Consider the following 19,668-nt stretch of genomic DNA (forward strand, 5'->3'; position numbering starts at 1 on the left):
CCCCTCCTTGGGGCTCCCTTAGCACCAAGGGCCTCCCTCCCGCCAGGCCTGTGCCCATATGTACCAGACAACAGAAGACAGTAAGGTAGGCTGTGTCTGACTGCAGAAACCTGTCTTTTCTGATCTTAGAGAATTCCTTTATCATGGCACTCCTGGTCATATTAAAACACCCTCATGCAGGGCACAACCAAGAAATGGACGAGCACTTGGTTCTGGCCACCACGTCCACGGCGGGTGAGTGAAGGCAGAGGCTGAGCCCCGAACTAACGATGAGCAGCGGCCACCTGCTGAGGGAGGGGCATTTTCCAGCTCACACGCGGCTTTTCAGAATTCTCTCTTGTTTTCGATTTGTGGTCTAGGGCCATGTATAAATCAGTTATGGATATACAAATCTTTTCAGCTACTCAAAACAAATGAGGGTTAGAATAGTTCTTTTCAGACAGTACCAACAGTTACTACGACTGATCTATTTCCATAAAAGAAGAAAGAATCAAATCAGATCTCGTCGATGGTACTGAACGAAGAGCTCTGCCTGCCTTAGATGGTGCCATGGAATTTTCTGCGGGTACAACGAGCCATTCCTTTTCTTATTAATGAGCTATTCAAATGCCCCACCCTGACTTAATCATTAAAAGTGAGGAACTAATGGCTTATTTGAGGAAGCTTCAGCAGGATCTTATTGCTAAATCAAAGGCACTAAAACTGTGGACATGTTCTCCCGGCCACGTCATGGTTACTGAATAAAAGGCATTATGTGTATTAAAAAGGAAGGCTGGCCTGTCCCTAATCGGGGGCCATGTCTGTGTAGGGCCATATGCAGCACGGAGCCCTGTGGCCTCACGTCAGGGAGGGGCGTGCATGAGACCACCCACGTTAAGAGACGGATGCAGCTGCTGTCTTCTCAAGAGGCAACTGGTGCTCTGCCGAGCCAGAAGAGCGATGTGGAGCCATGGAATTCTCCACGGGTGGAGACTTGGAACCTGCAGTTCCTACCCGACACGCTGGGGAAAAGCTGGGTGTTTTATAATTAATCAGAGGAGACTGAGCCATCCCTTGTGCAGCTCGCAATAATCCATCAGAAGAGGGTGTGGAAGCTTGTGAGCTGCAGTTAGGAAGGGCTCCCAGAGTAACAAGTTACAAAAGCTGATACAGTTGTTCTCTATCTCCCTGTCTCTATTTCTGCTTTGCAAATAGAATCATCTGTACCATTTTTTAAAGTCTGCACATATATGCGTTAATACAGGATATTTATGTTTCTCGCTCTGACTCACTTCACTCTGTATGGCAGCCTCTAGGTCCACCCACGTCTCTGCAAATGGTGCAAGTTTGTTCCTTTTGTGGCTGAGTAATATTCCATTGTGTGCATACATGCATGCTTGTGCGTGTACGTGGGTATGTCCACTCCTCTGTCAAGGGACATTTAGTTTGACATATACGCAGATGACAGACCCTGATGCTGGGAAAGACTGAAGGCAAAAGGAGAAGAGGGCGGCAGAGGATGAGGTGGTTAGATGGCATCACTGACTCAATGGACATGAACTTGAACAAACTCCGGTAGATGGTAAAGGACAGTGAAGCCTGGCATGCTGCAGTCCACGGGATTGCAGAGTCAGACACGACTTAGCGACTGAACAACAACAACATATACAGTACTATGTTTAAAATAGAACCTACTCTATAGTACAGGGAACTCTACTCAATGCCCTGTGGTGACATAAATGGGAAGGAAATCCAAAAAAAGAGAGGATATACGTATGTGTGACTAATTAACTAATAAAACATTGTAAAGCAACTGTACTCCAATAAAAATTGAAAAAAAAAAAAGAAAGAAAAGTTAAAGCTGAGCGCATGGGTGAGTCCTCCCTATCAGTTCTCTGTAAGGTGATGACGGACTGAGTTGCATCCAGGGAAATCTGTTCCCCTTCCTTTCTCCCCTCTTAAGAGCTGTCTCCTGTTTCCTTTCCCTTGGGGCAAAAAGATTAATCACACCAAGGAACCATGAATATGAAATGAGCTTTAAAGAAAAAATGCAATTGGAGTCATATCTAACTATGTACCTATACACCTGCCTACACATATGTACACAGGCACACCTTCATCACTGCTCCAGGTTTTCCTCCTTTAAAAAAAACACCCTGCTAACTGATAAGCAATGACTGCAGGCCACACTCAGAGAAGACAAGTCTCCCTCGGCCCCTCCCTTCTCCTTCTCTGAGGGTTCCCTTTGGTTCCCTTGAGCATTGCTATTGCTAAGCAGGGCAAGGGCAGCCGATGGATGATAGCTGAGATTGGAGAAAAACAAAAGGGAGACATGGAGGACCATTCCCCAAGGACCACCTGCACCTCTGCCTTCAAATAGGTTTGCCATATTAGATCAAGACAACCCAACACTGGGAACTTTGAAAGAAGCCAACCCAAAAATTGTGCGTTGAGGGACTCCCCTGGTGGTCCAATGGTTAAGACTCTGTGCTCCCAGTGCAGGGGGCCAGGTTCGATCCTTGGTCGGGGAAACTAAGATCCCACATGCCACAATGTAGATTCTGAGTTCTGCAACTGAGGCCTGGCACAGCCAAATAAATAAATACCTATTAAAAAAAATGTGTAGAAAACTAGACTACCGGGAAATAAAGGTTCAGGTAACTGATCTGAAGTCTGGTCCTTTAAAAAACGTTTTTGCTTTTTAAGCTACTCATATGATCAACATGGAACTTTCTGTTCTCCTTACTCTTCAAAATAAGCAGAGGTCACTCACTGAAAATGGCATCAACTTTCCCCAATGTCTGAGGCCATCATCCCGATGCTTGAATCATCAAAGGGACATTTAGAAATGATTACAACTGCCAAGAGGACAAGTGATGATGCACCAGAAACTTGAGTTTTTCTCTCCTTTTATCATAGAACTGATCAGCAAGTTCGACAGAGACATCGTTAAGAAAAACGGAGATGCTGAGGGTAACGGGGATGGGTGGAAAGAGACAGACAGGAATTCTTAGTGCAGAAAACCGATTCCTATGTCGGCAGTTCGCTGTGGAGATGAGTGAGGCCCTCTGCTCCTGGGGCACCTCATCGCCATGGTAACTAAGCACAGAGCCATGCATTAGATCCGCAGGATCTCTGCTTAGAACAAGGCTATGGACGGAAGACAGGTCTTCCAAAGTCCTTCCACACCTGGGAGGCTAAACCAGTGGCCAGGCCAGTTTGGCAGCCTGGATTCTCAGACACTGACTGTTTCTCACCAACATTCAGAAACAGAACTAACCCAAGGGTAGAATTACCTTCCTGCGGCCACCTGCTGCCACCACGCTGAGCTGGCTCAGGCAGAGGCCTCATGAAGCCACCACAGAGGACAGAGCATCTTTCTGGGTCTGGGGGCCTCTTTGGAAGGATTCTGTGGTAGCCATGGTGAGAGCAGGGAATCAGAACCCTGGAGAAACCCTAGGCTAGAGGCATTACTCCCCTGCCTTTGTGGGAGCATGCTGAAAGCTTTCTCTGAGACACTGATTTTTTTAAGCTGTCAAAGATCCTGGAGTCCCGAACAGCAAGGAGATCAAAGCAGTCAATCCTAAAGGAAATCAGTCCTGAATATTCACTGGAAGGACTGATGCTGAAGCTCCAATACTTTGGCCATCTGATTCGAAGAACTGACTCATTGGAAAAGACCCTGATGCTGGGAAAGATTGAAGGTGGGAGGAGAAGGGGATGACAGAGGATGAGATGGTTGGATGGCATCACTGACTTGATGGACATGAGTTTGAGCAATCTCCGGGAGTTGGTGATGGGCAGGGAAGCCTGGCATCCATGGGGTTGCAAAGAGTCAGACACAACTGAGCAACTGAACTGAACTGAATAGCCATTCATTCCAACGATTTGTCAACACTCATCATTATAAGAGAATTCTGTTTTTCAAATCTAAATTCCACATCCTGAAAGGCACAGCTACTTTAATTTTTAGAAACACTCCTAAAAGGGTAAGGCTGATAGTAAAGAAATTTTAAACAAGGAAAATTGCCACCCTCATCTTGTCATATTGGTCATCTTTCTTTTTATTTTGACAAGCACTTTCTAGTCTTTCCTGATCCAGAGAAGCATTTTTGCTTGGCCACCATCATGGTATTAAAAAAGTTTTATATTTTCCTAGAATATCAGAAACATTTTTCCACTTTTCCCCACAATCACCATAATTATTATTTCTACCGATGGCTTCCCGGTTGCTGACTCACAGCGGGCGTGTCGAGTCTACAGAGCACAGTCTACCTCCCATCTTGCTCGAAGAAGGAAATGGCAACCCACACTCCAGTACTCTTGCCTGGAGAATCCCATGGACAGAGGAGTCTGGTGAACTACATACAGTTCAAGGGGTTACAAAGAGTCGGACACGACTGAGCACCTTGCAGAAGCCCAACTTGCTCTGATGAGCACAGGGAGAGGCCTGCCTGCCGCCTCTTCACAGGAACCAGGGGAAAGTTCTACAGCGCTCACTTTTACCCAGGGGCTCACTGCCTCCTCCTCCCTCCCTCCCTCCTTCAATCTGCAGACTCCCCAAAAGTGTAAATCACTTTATTTTATAAAGTAATTTGATCTCTTACAAACATCATTTACGTTCCTCTGAGGAGCCCTGTGAGTTTTTCCCATGTTGGAAATGGGACTGTCATATGAATGTTCCAGCACAGTAGCGAGGGCTTGCTATAACAATAAAAAGTAAAAAGCCACTCTTGAAGAATTTGTTTAGACACAGAGAAAGTTTTGGCATCGATCATAACCGACCTGGAACTGTAGGCGATTTCTTGTTTTATTTAGGAACAAGGGAGTTTGATCTAAAAACCGTCAGATTCTGCCAAGTTGGGTACTGACTCTGATGGGGCAGCAAATACTTGGAGAGTTTAACAGGAGGCCGGCTTTCTGTTCAAGCAAGAGGCAGGCCTAATTTTCCATGCAAACGTCCGGGAAACTCTTAGCACAAACAACTGTGTCCATTATTTCCCTAATGTGTCTTGAATTTGAGCCAGGGCTGTGTTAAGGTCTCCAGCACTTGCTAATTAGATTGGCCAACCCAGAAAGGCAGGGAGGAGGAAGTACACCTGATCCTTCTCAGAGGGCCAACCGCTCCTTTCAGAGGTGCAGCGAAGGAAGCCAAGAGCCTGGGTTAGACACAGCCTTCCACCCCTCAAGATGGAACACCCCAAACAGAAGAAAATGTTGGTGGGGAACTGAGCTGCAACCCAGTGTACTCCGGCTGCATCTGTGCGTGGGTTTGGAATTTTGAAGTGGTATTGGCCGCTGCGGCCCAGCTGTTCCCCTCATGACACGTGTTTTCCCTCGTAAAACTTCCAACAGGCTGGCGGGTTCCATGCTCCTCACTTAGCTTTGTTTGTGTTTTCAATGAATCAATGGGATATGGAGACTAATCAACATGTTTAGAAAGATAAAGAAAGGAAGAAAGAGGAACAGCTCATGACACTGGCTGTTCCCGAGAGCTGGGTGGGAAGAGGCTGGCACAAGTGTACGCCCAGGAAGGCCAGGAACACATGGGGTCAGGAGCCCGGTGTGCGGGCCAGCCCGGGGCTGCCATGTTCAGGAGTCCGGAAGGCGGTGATGTGACCTCAGAGACCAGGCCTCGAGGCTCTCTGATGCCGGTCAGAAGCAGCCCCAGCCCCTTGGCTGGTGCTCCAGGCTCTCCACCACCTGCTCCCAGGCTGGACCTCAACCTCAATGCCACTCTCCTGAGCATCACGCCCAGAACTGCAATGCCCATTCTTTGTCCCCTATATCCTGTTATAAGGCTGGAAGCCCCCTGAGCACAGAATCTGTCTCTGACTCACACCCCAGCCCCGAAGGCAAGGCTTCACGTGACAGACTGATGAAAGAATACAGCAAGGAGTAAGAAGATGTGGGAGGGACCTGCACTCAGCTGTCAACCCTCTGCTTCTCCACTAGAAACTATGACCTCAAAGAACCCAGTTTGCCAACAGAATACCATGTTTTCAGCTCACTGGATCCAGGACGAGCGACCCTTCAAGTCCCCCCAGTACAGACCAAAAGGCAGGGAAATATATCATCCAAACCCCAACTGTGGCTAATTACCTGAGCTCACGCAGCCCTGCTGCAGGGGGTCTTGTAGTGACGTCACGGAGTGCAGGACTAAAGGAGAGAAAGGGGGACAGTTACATGAGGAAGCAAACTTGGGGGTTAAAGTTTCTTAATACCCTGAGCACAGCTGAGGGGGGACAGCATAAGGGCCCAAAGGCACAAGGGAGGGTCCTCACTCCTTACGGGAGGGGGCAGACTTGACAGGGGTGCAGAGCGCAGAACAGGAGGGACCCACGTGGACAGGCCAAGTGCTATTGGTGGCAAGGAGGCCCCCAGCTGGGGGGCCGGTGGAAGCAGCCACTCGTGAGAGAGCCTTCATTCTGTGCCTTTGGCTGATTTCCTTTCCCGATTCCCTGATTTAGCTACTTGACTTTTACCTATATTTATGTATAAACAGCATTTTCTTAATTGGTAACTCATTTTCTGCTGCTTATAAAATCAGCTAGGCACAATCTTCTCTTTCCTAAAAACTGAGTCAGTCCCATGGCAACAGGTTGTGGAGGAAAGAGGCGTCTCAGCCCCGCCGCATGTGGACGCCCCTCCCCGCCCCCCACAGCAGCCTGGGGGCGGGGCCGCCCCTACCTGGCCCTTGCTGCTGCCCTTGGACGGGCAGGACGCCCTGGCCCAGCTCGCCGTTCAGCCAGAGCTGCATCCGGATGAAGGGTTCTCGTCCTTTCTGGGTCAGCTTGCTCCATGGCTTCGGCCGGGACAGCATGTCGCTGACACTGCCCTGTGACAGGCCTAGCACCTGCAACGGCAACCAAGGACACGTGGGGGCTCAGCGCCTGGGTCTGGTGTGAGGCCTCAGTGTCACACGCACGGCCGTGTGGGGGCTCAGTGCCTGGGTCTGGTGTGAGGCCTCAGTGTCACACGCACCGCTGTGTGGGGGCATGGCCAGGCAGGACGGCACTACAGCACTCCCAGGCGGAGCACAGAACTGGCCCCTGGGGGGTGGCGACAGCCTGCGTTGGGGGGTGGCTAAGCTTTTCAAGGTCATGGGTGGGCTGACGCCCTGGCACAGGGAGCCACAGTCATGGTCCCTGCTTTCAGCTCCTAGGGAGAGAGGGGCAGGCAAATGGAGGGGAGGGGCCCCCTCCCCCCAGGGTCTTGATCCTGCCAAGCCTGCAGGGTTGTCGCCCTGACAACCCGAGGAGGAAGCACTGAAACCACGTTGCTCTTTGCCTGGTGGCGCCAGGAAAGGCCAGGGTGCTGGGGGCCAAGGACCCCTTCAGATAAACCAGGAGCAACGGATGCTGGCGGGACTCGGGCGTCTGTCTCCTGTGCTGACGCCGGGCCAGCTTGGCATTTAGAAAGGTCGGCTCTCTCTGATCACATCGCTCCATGGTAGGGGCCCAGAGGTGAGCTGGTGGCGACAGAGGAGCCAGCCTGGGAGTGGAGCTCAGTGCCGACGGTCGACAAGTTGCACGTACATACCCGACTTTTCTTATGCTCACATATGGCCATACATATGTATGGGCACAAACACCCCCCACAGGACACAGATGCAGCCCAGAGATATTTAGGGGCTGCATCCGATCACTCTTTGAAAAGTTCTCAAGTTCCAGAATAAACTGCGCTCATGGGCCAAACAAGTTCAATGCTATTAAGTCTCTGCTAAATTTAAGGCATGAGCACAAATGTCTATTTAAATGTTCTCAAATGATATTTTTACAACACTGAACTAGAAATTTCAAGGGACTTTAAATTCTCATCCTCATTCCTATTCACCCCATCACCTTTTGCAAGATCGTGATGAAGAGTTCACAACTGTATCGAAAGGATGCATGACACGGTATATTGCAAACACTGAACTCAAGGCAGGACCTGGGAAGGTGGTGGAGGAGGCCCCCACGGGCCTCTCGGAGGCCAGGGCTGACCCAGCCCTGTGCCCCTCAGGAAGACTGTCTTGTATGGGACTGGAGCGCTTCTCATTCTGCTTAGCCAGTCGTTATTTAATCTAAGACTATCCTGGAGTATTATGTTTATCTTACATTTTGCAGGCCTGGTAAATCCCCATTAACCAGAATCTTAGTGACCAGGAAGCACCCCGAACAGAAAGTGTCTGGGAGCTCATCCACAGACTGGGCTTTTCATGAGCCAAGAAGGACGATAGAAAATGAGGGCCTTCAGGGCCGGTCCTGGGCACAGCCTGGGCCCTGAACAGCTCTGCCCGTGCCACCTCTAGCTGTGCATCCCTGGGCAAGTTGCTTTGCCCCTCTGGCCGGACAACACCCTAGCACCTTCTGACTGCTGTCTCTACCAAGTGCCTTTGGCTCTCTCTGGGCAGGTCATCTCTCTCTGTGATCAGATCCTTTTTGGCCAAAACAGTCTACAGAGGTGGTGCCTCTGGGCTCCGCTCGGCCACAGGGACAGGGCTTGACTTAGTCATCTGCTAGCTTGGGGCACGTGGTCAACTTCCCTGAGCCTCGGTTTCCTCATCTGCCAAATGGTGACTGCCACCCCCTCATATATGATGAGAGGTCTAAATGGCCGCAGAGGGTGAGAGGGCCTTGCCGGGAACCTGGCCTCCAGCGGGGCTGCAGCAAATGGAGCGTTCACTGGCCAGTCTCCCTGCAAGTTTGGGAGTAGATGAGCCACGGTTCTCTTTGGTTAATTAAGTGGGTGATGGCCACATCCTCCAGACAGATCCCCACTCCCCGGTCCTCATCAGTGAAAGGAAATGGGAAGACCCAGGCCCCCGAATGGAACCCCCACCTCGTACCTTCTCCCCGAAGATCCTCTGACAGATGCCGTTCTTGGCCAGCTTCTCCTTCACCTGCCGGGTGAGCTCGATGGTGTCCACCTCCTGGTACATGTAGATCTCGTACTGCTCGGGGGTCAGCGGCGGGACTGAGGGCTTGGTGGGCTTCGACAGGGGCACGATGGGCGAGGAGGGCAGTGGGCTGTTCTGGGGCGTCTCGCTGCGGCTGGCTCCGGTCAGGCTCAGCTCTGAGCTCTGGGAGTAGGGCGACTCTGCGCTGGGCCAGTCCTTCCAGTACTCGGAGGAGGAGGGGCCCTGGAGCTGGCTGCGCTCCGCCCGCGTCTGCCCGCCGCTGCCTTTTTCTTTGCTGCTGCTGGCGTCTTCGGCCTTGGGGTCTTCGGGCGGAGCGCTGCTCTTCCTCTCGGGCTGGACGGCGCTCCACCAGTGATCCTTCCACACGGTGCCGCGGCCGAGCTCACTCTTCACGTGTCTCAAGACCCCCTGTGTGGTGGGGTCGGCTGCCCCCGGGAGGTCCGGCCCGGGCGCGTCCTGGGACTCCTTCTTCAGGGCTGGTGGGTTGGGCAGGGCAGGGGCGCTGGCGTCGGGAGCCGAGGGGGGCTTCTTCAGGGAGACGGCTAAAGGGGAGTAACTGGACACCGACGACATGGGCGAGGCGGGTATCAGCTTGGGGGTCAGGAGGGTGATGTCTGTCTGGGACGGCGGCGCGGGCTTTAAGGCGGGCTCGAGGGCGGCCTGCTGGGCCTCCATCTCCCGGCGGGCCTGCTGCAGGATGGAGCGGATGGCGTCGTCCGCGCTCCCGCCACTGGATGCCGAGGAAGGCTGGGCCGGCTCTGCTGTGGAGCAAACGTGCAGGTGAGACAGCGGCGACAGCGCACCTCCCAGTGGGGACGGGCTTTCCCACCCACGTCCTTCTCAGTTAACCTGTCACGGATTGCAGGTTACTCGGGACAACCTCACTGCGCTGTGGTCTGAGCATTTCCTGCCTCGTGAAATGTGAACCGTTCATGCAACCATTTAGCGATGAAGGGCTAAAGCTACTGCTCCGTGGCCCCACCGACTGAACGGAGTTACGATCAGGAGTGCGATGGGGGGTGGGGGTGGGGCGGAGGATGTAACATGTGCAAACGCTCTGAGACACACCATCCTGGCCTCTTTCCCAGATGACTTTATTTATTTATTTGATTTATTATTATTATTATTTGATGTGGGCTATTATTGTGTGTCTTTTTTGAATTTGTTACAATATTATTTCTGCTTTGTTTTGGTATTTTGGCCATGAGGTGTATGCGATCTTAGTTCCCTGACCAGGGATTGATCCGGTACCCCCTGCATTGGAAGGCAAAGCCCCACTTACTGGACCGCCACGGAAGTCCCCCGGATGACTTTAAATTTAAAATTCTCGTGTGCTATATTCCAATCCCACTGGTTCTGTTAGCTCAGATTACCTTCTGGGTGGGTGACTCTGGGGTGGCCACTAAGGGGAAGGGGAAGCGGAGGGCTGGGGTAGGGGGGCCAGTGGGCTGGCCCTAGCTCAGGAACCCAGGAGCATGGCCAGGGGGTGGTGGGCGCTCGGTGTCACGCTGCCTGCTGCCAGGCCTGGTAGGGCCTCACGCCATGGTCCCTGCCGGCAGGACTGGGCAGAGCAGAGGCTTCAGGGGCACAGGGCAGGTGCGTGTCTGTGCTGAACCTCAGGAGGAGAACTCGGGTGCTCGGTTTCCCCTCTAGCGGAAGCTCTGAGCTGAATCCACAGCCTGGTGCGCCTCTCAATCATTGCTCACCCAGAGAAAAGCTGAAATGTTGGTGTTCCCTCCTCTTAGACAAGGCAGCTCGCAGGGAGCTCTGAGGGCCGATTCCCAGGGCTGACTGACTACAGAGGTGGGGACACCCATCCTTTAACACTTCCTGCTCCTTCCTGCTAATATTTGTTCTGTAAAGCAGTTGTTAAGAGTTTATTTTTCACTAGTGTGTGGTCAAGTGTATACCAAATAACAGATTCCTGTGTTGTGTTTAAGAAAGGAAATCTGATACAGATTACTTGCTCATTTAAGTCATGGATATTCTAGGCTAGGGGTAAGGAATGATCTAGAATGCTAAGTATTAGCAAAACACATATCACACAGACCTGCTCCCCTCTGTACTAAAGGCCTGAAAACACACATTCAATTTCTTTTTAAACGAAGTTAATTACTGCCGAACAGAACGCTCACGACGTAAGCGTGGAAGGCAGTGGCGGAAGTCCTGGACTCCATACCGGTTTTCTGGACTTGCAGCTCCCTCTTGGCTTGTTCCAGGATGGACTTGATGGCTTCGTCAGACCCGGTCTCGGAGGCTCGAATCCGAGTGGTGATGTTACCTGCAGGGAGAAACCACACAGATGACATCAAACCCACACCTGGAACAAAATGTAGTGCTGCACAAAGATGGCATTCTGAAAAACAGCTACCGGTGAGTTGAGGCCGGCGACGACAAGGAGGCAGGCTGGCCTCCTGCTTACCTGTACCTGCTGTGTGGGTGACTTCACAGCAGGTACGGCGACCCTGGGCAGGAAGGGCTTCCTGCTGACTCCACCTGGTGTCAAACAGTGTTTGGCCAGTGGGACCAGCTCTGACACTATCCAAGCTGGATATCACCCGTGGGTTGGGACCAGGGAGAGCAAATCATTTAATTCAGTGTGTGTGTGTGTATAAAAATTATATATAAATGAAGGATTAAAGGGCAAGGCTTTTTTTGTGTGTGTGTGAGTCATTTAAAAGCAACTCCAGCAGCTGCTTTGGCTTGGGATATGTTCAAGGCCCTCCCTGTACATGTCCTTGAGGCCAGAGAGGAAAAAATGGGCAGAAGGAGCAAGGGGTCGAGGCTAATCCTCCCGCCATCATTTGGATGTACAAAGGGAAGAGGCTTAAGTTAAAAATTTCGGGTCTCTTATCACTTGAACAAGGAGAGGAGCCTGAGGACATTTCTAAAGGACAAGAATCCCTGTCTTCTGGTCACATGGTGGGCAGCCACGTGTCCAGATGCACTGCAGCTACTATGGCCTGGGGGCTGGCCTCGATGCTTCCCGGAAGCTGTCCACATGTTTTTTTTTTTTTTTTTGTCCACATGTTTTAACTGGTTGATACCTTTACTAAATATGAACTGCCACATCAAACCATTTAAAAACAAGCCAACCACTGGCACAGAACCCCCTTAAAGCTGCGGCTCCGAGGAGGGCAGTGGGGCCTGGCTCGCTGGGACCCGTGGGCGAGAGAGCCGGCCACAACCTGTCTGATCGGTCGCACCCTCGACGGATTTCCGAGCTCGGGGAAGGGACAAGGAAGCAGCAGTATCTCATCTGACTCAGTCACCTGATTTTTTTTCAGAGCAACAAAGGGTTATTCTTTCACCTGCTTCTGAGAACATGGGGAGAGTTGTAATTTGAATGTGAAGGGGGGGCGTGATTTGCAGTTTGGGGCTGATTTTTAGGGGTGCCGCCCCCTCCTGGACTGGGTAGAGTGCAGGGCCACGGTGGGGGGAGGGAGGGGCCGTGTGAACTTGAACCCGTGCTTTGTTTTATACTTACTAGCTCTGTTTTTCCATCAGGTTCCAGGCCAGAATCACACTGTATAGTTTGAACCCAAATACACAGCTAAGGGCATGCTGCTTCCTAGGTTACTAACTGCAAAGAAAAACACCTGCCTGCGACATACCTTCAGACCCATTTCTTCGTTTCGGTACTTCCTGAAAGAGTCTGTTCAGGCTCTGGCCTGGATTCTCTGTTGAAAAACAAGTGTGGTAAGAACAAAACAATCAGGGGGATGGTGGTGCTGACGATATGGGCTGCGTGACATGAAATCTGAGCCGCCTGTTGCTACAGAGAGGGCTCAGGGCTTCCTGTGCCGCTTGGGAGTCACTAGAAACTTCTGAGAGGCCCTTCCCTGGCTGACCAGCTTGCAGAGGCCATGGCTCTGCTGCCAGAGGGGATCGGACAGAACTGGGGGGCGGCCTGCGGCACCAGCGCCGCGGGGGTCAGATGGAGGGAGCTCTGTTGCCCAGCGAATCGCCCACCAGCCCCGGAACAAAGCTCACATTAATCATCCAAAGACAGTCGATTCCAGTTAACGTCGCCGTAAAAGGCTCAATGTCCTCTGTGCAAACGGACACTATTGGAAATGTCTCCCTTTTCTGAGTCTGTATTTCTGTCTGATAAGTTCCCTTTCTCTATCAGGGCTGACTTGGCAGAAGGATCTCCTGTTGTTTGTTAAAGAGGGAAGGAGTTCCTGCACTTAGGGATGGGACGGGCTTTTTATCTTTTTACGGGGGTCGGGGTACAAAGGGTGTTTTAATACTTTAATGTATTTTACTCAAGGCAGGTATGTTTGCTCATGATGCTGAACAGGTCACTAATGGGACTTAACACATGGGGAGTGCGCTGATCACAGGCCACCGGCCTGTGTGCAGGGAGGAGGAAGGGGGCCCATGTGGTCGGCTCACCCTCCTTGGGGACCCAGCGCCATGATAGGCCTGCCCTGGCCGCTGCTGCTGCTCTAGGGCTGGGTGGCACCCACGGGCCCCTCCCCTTCCGAGGCCAGCACCCAAGGCCGAAAGGACTGCTGGACACGAAACGCATCAGGACGTCGTGCGTTAATTCCCTCCGACCCAGTATGTGGTGCTGGAACAGCGAGTCCACCTTGTGTGAGGTGCGGAGTGAGTTTCAGAGGCTGGGCCCCCCGAATCTAAGGGCTCGTGCCTGTGGGCCCTGAGCTCTGGAAATGGCAGGACTGTGAGCTGTACCTGATGTGAGGCACACACGTATCATCACACATGCACACGTGCACACACGCAGCTCCGTGCCAGGCTCACATGTGGGTGCTGACCCCGAGTCGCTCACCTCTTTGTCTGCCTTGGATACTGCGAAGAGCCAGGATGTTCTGCTCGTCTGAGAGGAACTGCTTCATCTTGTGAAACGGCTCCTTGCCACGCACCGTCAGTTTGTTCCACGGCTTGGGCCGGGCCAGGATCTCGCTCACGGACCCCTGAGACAGTCCCAAGACGTAGTGTCCAAAAATGCGCTGTCCGATATTGTGCTTGATCAGCTGCTCTTTCACCTGCCGGGCGATTTCTGCAGTGTCTATCTCCTCGCCCTCGGAGACGCTCCCAGCACTTTCTGACTGGCTGGGAGATGGGGCCATGCCATTTACATCTGGGCTTTGTTGTAATGGACTTTGGGAAGATATGGAGTTTGTGCTGTATGGACCTGTTGAAAAAATCATGCTTGTGCTTCCTGCTTCCTGCATGGCCTTGGAGTAGAAGGACTGCATTAGCTGTCGTTGGAGGAGAGAGTTTAGTGCAAATTTTCCCGTAGAAGCCAGGGGCAGGCTGGGGCTTGCCAGGGATGAGCTGAAAAAGTCTTGCGTTAACCCCGCTGGTGAGAACTGGTGTGTACCATTAGTATTGGAAGCCTGCTCCCCCGTGTTGCGGGGCAACTGAGAAGGAGGGGAGGCCGGCAAAGGTCCAGGACGCCGACTCTCAGGCTGGTCTTTCCCTTTTCTCCTGGCTGACCCTACAAGGAAGGGCAAACATAATGCATTATGGGGGATTCCAAAGGGAAAAAAAACCAAGACCAAGATGCAAAGTTTGCCCCACAAAAGGGAAAAAAAAAGTGCATTTTTTTTAAAAAACAAGGGCCAATGAGGTGTGTTGGTTTGTTTTTCGATTGAATTTGTAAATTAGCCAAACGAGGCCCCCCGAAACAAGCAACATGCATTTCATGTTTGCACCTTTCTTGTACGTTGCAGCCTGGAGAGTTTCCCCTTGACAGAGATTCAAACTCCTAACTTGACAAGGAGCCGGTACCACACACAGTAAAGAGTCGGCAGGTCGCGGGCCTCTCAGCGGGCCGCCAGCATTCGAGCTATAACCAGAAAGGGCCCCACCTGAGGAGCAGCAAACACTGACATTTTGGGACCAACGGATTCTCACACCACTTGCTCTGAGGCGAATGTACCGCACCGAGTCCGCTCGATCGAAGGCACGCACATTTTTAAGAATGTAATATCATCGGAGCCCGAGACACTCTTAAACGCTTTACCAGCTGCCAAAACCTGAAGCCGTCAGTGACGCCACCATTTTGGGATGAGCAAAGAAAGGCTAAGGATGGGGGAGGCGTTCCCAAGGACAACCTGACAAAGGAAGAAAAGCTCCACTGAGCCGGGAACGGCAGGGCCCGGCCCTGGAAGTAGCCCAGGAAACACCACAGGAGAGGCCGCACAACTCGGAAGAGACCAGAAAAGCCACAGAACGCGCGCGCGCGCCGGCGGGGGGCGCCCCCCGCAGCACGGCCCTGCCTGCCCTCCGCAGACGCCCTGCGGCCGCGCCTGGATGGTCTCTGCCAGGTGGGGGCGGAGGGGGGCGGTGAGGACGAGGAGGAAGACGGACACTCGTTAGTCAAGGCTCTCATCGCCCATCGCCCAGTGACGCCCGCCATGCATCAGCCCAGACTCACGGTTCGCCTTCCTCTTCCTCGACCCCTGGGGGCCGAGCGGCCGCGAGAACTTATCAACCTACCGCTCAGGTCGCTGTTGGAGATGCGCAGCGCGGCGTTCTCGGACTGCAGCGAGCGGTTCTTCTCCAGCAGCAGCACCTCCAGGGGCCTGGATGCGTCCTAGACAGGGCAGAGCTGTGCTCACCGCGGGGCCAGCTGCCACCTGGCTCCGTAGGCTGCCAGACCCCATAGCCCCTGCTCTGATCTGACCCGCCTCCAGCCTCCCAAGGATGCTCCATGCATGTGGAGGACATGCAAGTTCCTTTCTGAAATAACTCATTTCGGTTGAAGGAAGTTTTCTCTTTCTAGGCTCACACAGCTTGCAGACAGCTAATTATTCTCTCTTCTGTCCCCAGATCTGAGCGTCTAGACCTCCACTTCCTTTAGTAATGGGACAGGTTGACACCTGTCAGAGAGACCTGCAAAGGTGACCTGTTTTTGGTGCCAGCCGCCAAGGGTTGGCTACCTTCTGGGCCTCAGGAATGGGATGTCAGGTGATGACTTAAGATTGTAATTGGCTGCTGGGTTACCGTGTGCCACTGCCATCTTGCTTCTCATCCATGTGAGGCGGTAGATAATAAAAATTCCTGAGTCAGTCCATTTGGGGCTGATCTGTAACAGTCTGAGAGTGTTTGTACCCACTTTCTCAGTACCTGCCTGTGTTAAATTGCAAGTTCAGGAGAACTCAGTTAACCAGTTTGAAAAACACTGATTTTTCTCTTTTTGCCCCTTTTAACTTAAAGATAATTTGGTTTAACTTGGTGAAATGTTCCCGAGGAGAACAACCTCGATGGTGAAACAGTGACATGATGCTCGCACACGCAAAAAGCAAAGGGAGACCGTGTACCTGCGTCCCAGCTCCCTCGGCCGGCGCAAACTCCATGGACTTCAGGATGCTGTGGAGACCAAGACAGAGCCGTTACCCCTGCTCGGACCTGCGGCGGGCGGGTGGGGTGGGGGCAGTCTTGCTAATGCTCCCTGTGCTCCAGGAACTGAGGAACTGACAACTTTAACAACTTCGCTGGCAGCCTTATCATCCGATAGCGGCTCTGGAATAACTATTCAACTAGCAGTTGGCCAGCGAAAGTTTCTTGCCCAGCATGTAAATCACTCCATATGGAATCACACCAGGTCTGTTCGGAGTATAATTTTAAAGTTAAGTTGAACACAGACATAACACGGCTGTAAGTGGAATGTATTTGTAAAGCTGAGAGGGGCTGAAAAAGCTCTAACAAGGAAGTCAGGAAGATAAACCTGTGCCCCAGCATTTGGCCAAGAGTGAGGTCCCATGACCAGAAGGCTCACAGGCGGCAGGGGACTGTCCTGGTCCCCAGGCATGGGAAGGAGCCACAACAAAGGTGTGGGCGACTGGGCTCATTTCTCCTTTGTCCTCCTTATCACAGAAGCCACTGTGGTCATGGCCTGTTTCAACAAGTCTGAGAGCTGAGTGAGCTGGGGTGCCCAGGACTGCTATTTGCAGAGTGAGGCACACGTGAACATTCTTGCTTTGGGTCCACGTGGCCCCAAGGAGCCAGGGTGCTCCCCTCACGCTCAAGAAAGAGGGCAGCTTCCATCCCAGGCACTGGGCCACCTGCGCTCTCCCAGCCCTGACTCTAGCCTCGGCCCTTCTTTAAGCTCTGCGGCAGTGCCATCCGGGGAGCACCATGTGGAAAAGTGCCCAGGGCCCCGGGGACCCCCCTCTGCTATGGCCCCCAAGAGGTTCAGTAAGGAGCCGACCGCCCTTGGTTTCCCTGCGGTTGTGTCTTCATAGTGGCTCCTGTCGTGTAAACTAACAAAACAGGAACAAGGAGGAGCTCATAATTTTGTTCTACGATGAGCTACTGAGAATAATAAGAACCCTGGGCCGTGTTGCATCAGCTGCGAGGAGAGAGGCGAGCAGTCTGGACAAGCTTGTCTTTTCTTAGTGGCTGTCACGTTGTTTGCAACTATATTCTTGTCTGTGAGCTTCTTTAGGATCATGTAAGAAAAGACTAAGTGCGTCTGAGTTTATACTAAAAACTGTGTCTCTTCATTTATTCAACAAATTTACCGACAGCCTCTTATGTGCCTGGCCTGTGCAGAGTCAGAGCCACTCCTCGGCCTCAGGAGCCCTGCAGGTGCTTCTAGTAGCACGAGCAGGAGAAAACCCGGGCAGGAGATGCGTCTGTCTCGAGTTGTCAGGGTTTGAGAAGGGCTGTAAAGGAGCAAGGTGCTTTCTAGAGTCTGGGGTTGGGGGTGGTGGTGGGGGAATCTCGGGGAGATGGGGGAGAGATAGGACAGAAAGGGACCCCAGTGAATGTCCAGAGGGTGCTTGCATCACCAGGAAGTGGGAAGCCAGGGACGCATTTTAACAGAAAAGCCACCTGAATGGGGCTCTCAGAGACGCCTGCGTTGTTGGGGGGGGGGGCTGCATGTGCAGAGGTAACACAAGGGCCGGCAGGAGTGTTGGGGGGCTCTGTTCTTGGAGGGACTGAGAACCAGTGAGCGGCTGGGCAGGTGGAGCCGGGAGACAGCAGAAGGGAGGGGCCTAGAAGCCTTGGCTCCTGGAAACGGAGGTGAGCTCGGAGGAGAAGGCGTGTGGGACGGGCCTCAGACTGGGAAGGGTGGGGGCCTAGAGAAGGTCTCTATGTCAGCTTTTCCGATTCCACACTGGGAGAGGGTGCACACGAGGAGAGGGCACACATGATTTCTTTTGAGGAGGGACAGGGATAGGGAGGTGGGCACAGAAGTGAAAAATATCCTCCCTAAGCTAGAAATGGGGTTGGGGAGGGGACAGAGCTTGAGGAGCTGGACGTGCAGAGAGCCGAAGGGCCATTCAAGGAAGTGCGCAAAGGCTGTCTGCGACGTGGGGGTGAGGATGTTTGGGGAGAGAAGTGAGGGGAGACCCGCCCCACCGGGGTCACCCCGCCAGGGGTCGAGAAGGTCAAAGAGGCCTTCCAGTGGGCTTTTTTTTTTTCCCCCAGCGAACTCAAGGGAACAAAATTAAGAATCCAAAGAACAGCATGGTGAGTAGGTGTTGGCTCATTTTAAAAGGAGAAATTAAAACTATCAGCAAGAGAGAAAAGGGCTGATGGATGAGCTGGAAGGCGAAGGAAGGAAGGGACCAGCGTGGCGGGGTCAGTCTGGAGTGGTGGGGGCAGCGGGGAGAAGCCAAGACCAGAGGGAGTCACCTCGAGGCAAAGGCAGGAGCTGCCTCCATCAGGCAGGGCACCAGGGGGTCTGCTGGTGGGGGGTGTCAGGGCACAGCTGGGGGCAGAAGGGTGCCCGAAGGCGTGGCAGGGCCCCCGGGAAGCAGACCTGGCCAACGGCAGGGGAGAGGACCCGGGCCTGCAGGTACTCCTCTGCAGTGTTTGGTAACCTGGCCATGGGGGTGGGGGCGAGAGAGGCCAGGTGAGATTCTGAGGTGAGGGCTCCAGGTGGGCCCAGGGCAGCTCGGGGAGCGGAGTCTGAGATGGCGGGAGGCTCAGGCTGGGCGGTGGGGCCTGGAGAGGGAACTTCTAGGCATGAGAGCGTGGGTGTCAGGACTGAAGGAGGACACGCTTTCAGCTGCTGCATCTCGGGTGGAGGTGTGGCCGGGGAGGTGTGCGCTCTCGGCTGGAAAAGGCTACCTTGCTCTGTTCTCCTTCTGTTTTGGGAGCTTGCAGCTAAAAATAAGCTCATATTTTATATTTCCCATAAAGGCATATTGATTCCGTGCATGCTGACAGTTTCTATGCACAGAGCCTTATAAAGAGCCTGAGAATTCAGGCACAGGTCTGAGTACAGACACCTGCGATGTTGGGCACCCCAGGATTCGGCCCAGTACTGGGGGGTCAGCCAAGGACCTGGGGCTGTCCCCTCGCTGGCACAGGCCTTCCTTAGCAAATGTCCCCAGGGAGCGCTGGCTTGTAAAGGGCCGAGCTGGCATCTCCACACTTACTTTAGCTCTTTCTTCACCTCTTCATAGTCAGCCTGTCCCTTGAGTTTTTCTTCCAGTTGCTGAAAACAGAGAGGGATTTTATTAGTGGTAGTGTCTGAAACAGGCTGATGGGCTTAGCCATGGACTGAATGTGGTGTCCCTCTCAGCAAATTCAAAAGCTGAGACGCTAACCTCCAGTGTGATGATGGTGTTAGGGAGGTGGGACCTTGGGGAGGTGATGAGGTCATGGAGGGGCATGGTGGAATCAGGGCCTTAAAAGAGACCCCAGAGAGTGTCCTCGCCGTTTCCGCCATGTGAGGTCACAGTGGGAAGATGCTGTCTGTGAACAGGGAAGGGAGCCCCCCAGACACCAAACATGCCACTGCCTTGACCTCGGACTTCCAGCCTCAGAACTGTGAGAAGTAAGGGTCTGCTGTTCAC

General features: G+C 52.9%; 1 protein-coding gene across 10 annotated transcripts in view; it reads right to left on the reverse strand.

Annotated features, from left to right (window-relative positions):
* Positions 1-19,668, reverse strand: part of CUX1 (cut like homeobox 1) — a 349,421-nt gene that overhangs the window by 57,647 nt on the left and 272,106 nt on the right. For 4 of the 10 annotated variants that reach the window (XM_024985277.2, XM_024985276.2, XM_024985274.1 and 1 more), the window contains exons 12-14: positions 19,249-19,307; positions 16,177-16,225; positions 15,353-15,449 (exon numbers count right to left, since the gene is read on the reverse strand). In XM_024985277.2, coding sequence (XP_024841045.1) covers positions 15,353-15,449; positions 16,177-16,225; positions 19,249-19,307 — 205 coding nt within the window. Of the gene's footprint in view, positions 1-6,081; positions 6,139-6,669; positions 6,836-8,809; positions 9,643-11,060; positions 11,163-12,495; positions 12,562-13,676; positions 14,349-15,352; positions 15,450-16,176; positions 16,226-19,248; positions 19,308-19,668 lie in introns of all 10 variants that reach the window. The other 6 variants (XM_024985273.2, XM_024985272.2, XM_024985271.2 and 3 more) reach the window with 4 other exon arrangements.

This window comes from Bos taurus, chromosome 25 (assembly GCF_002263795.3).
Source record: "Bos taurus isolate L1 Dominette 01449 registration number 42190680 breed Hereford chromosome 25, ARS-UCD2.0, whole genome shotgun sequence".
Classification (NCBI taxonomy): domain Eukaryota; kingdom Metazoa; phylum Chordata; class Mammalia; order Artiodactyla; family Bovidae; genus Bos; species Bos taurus.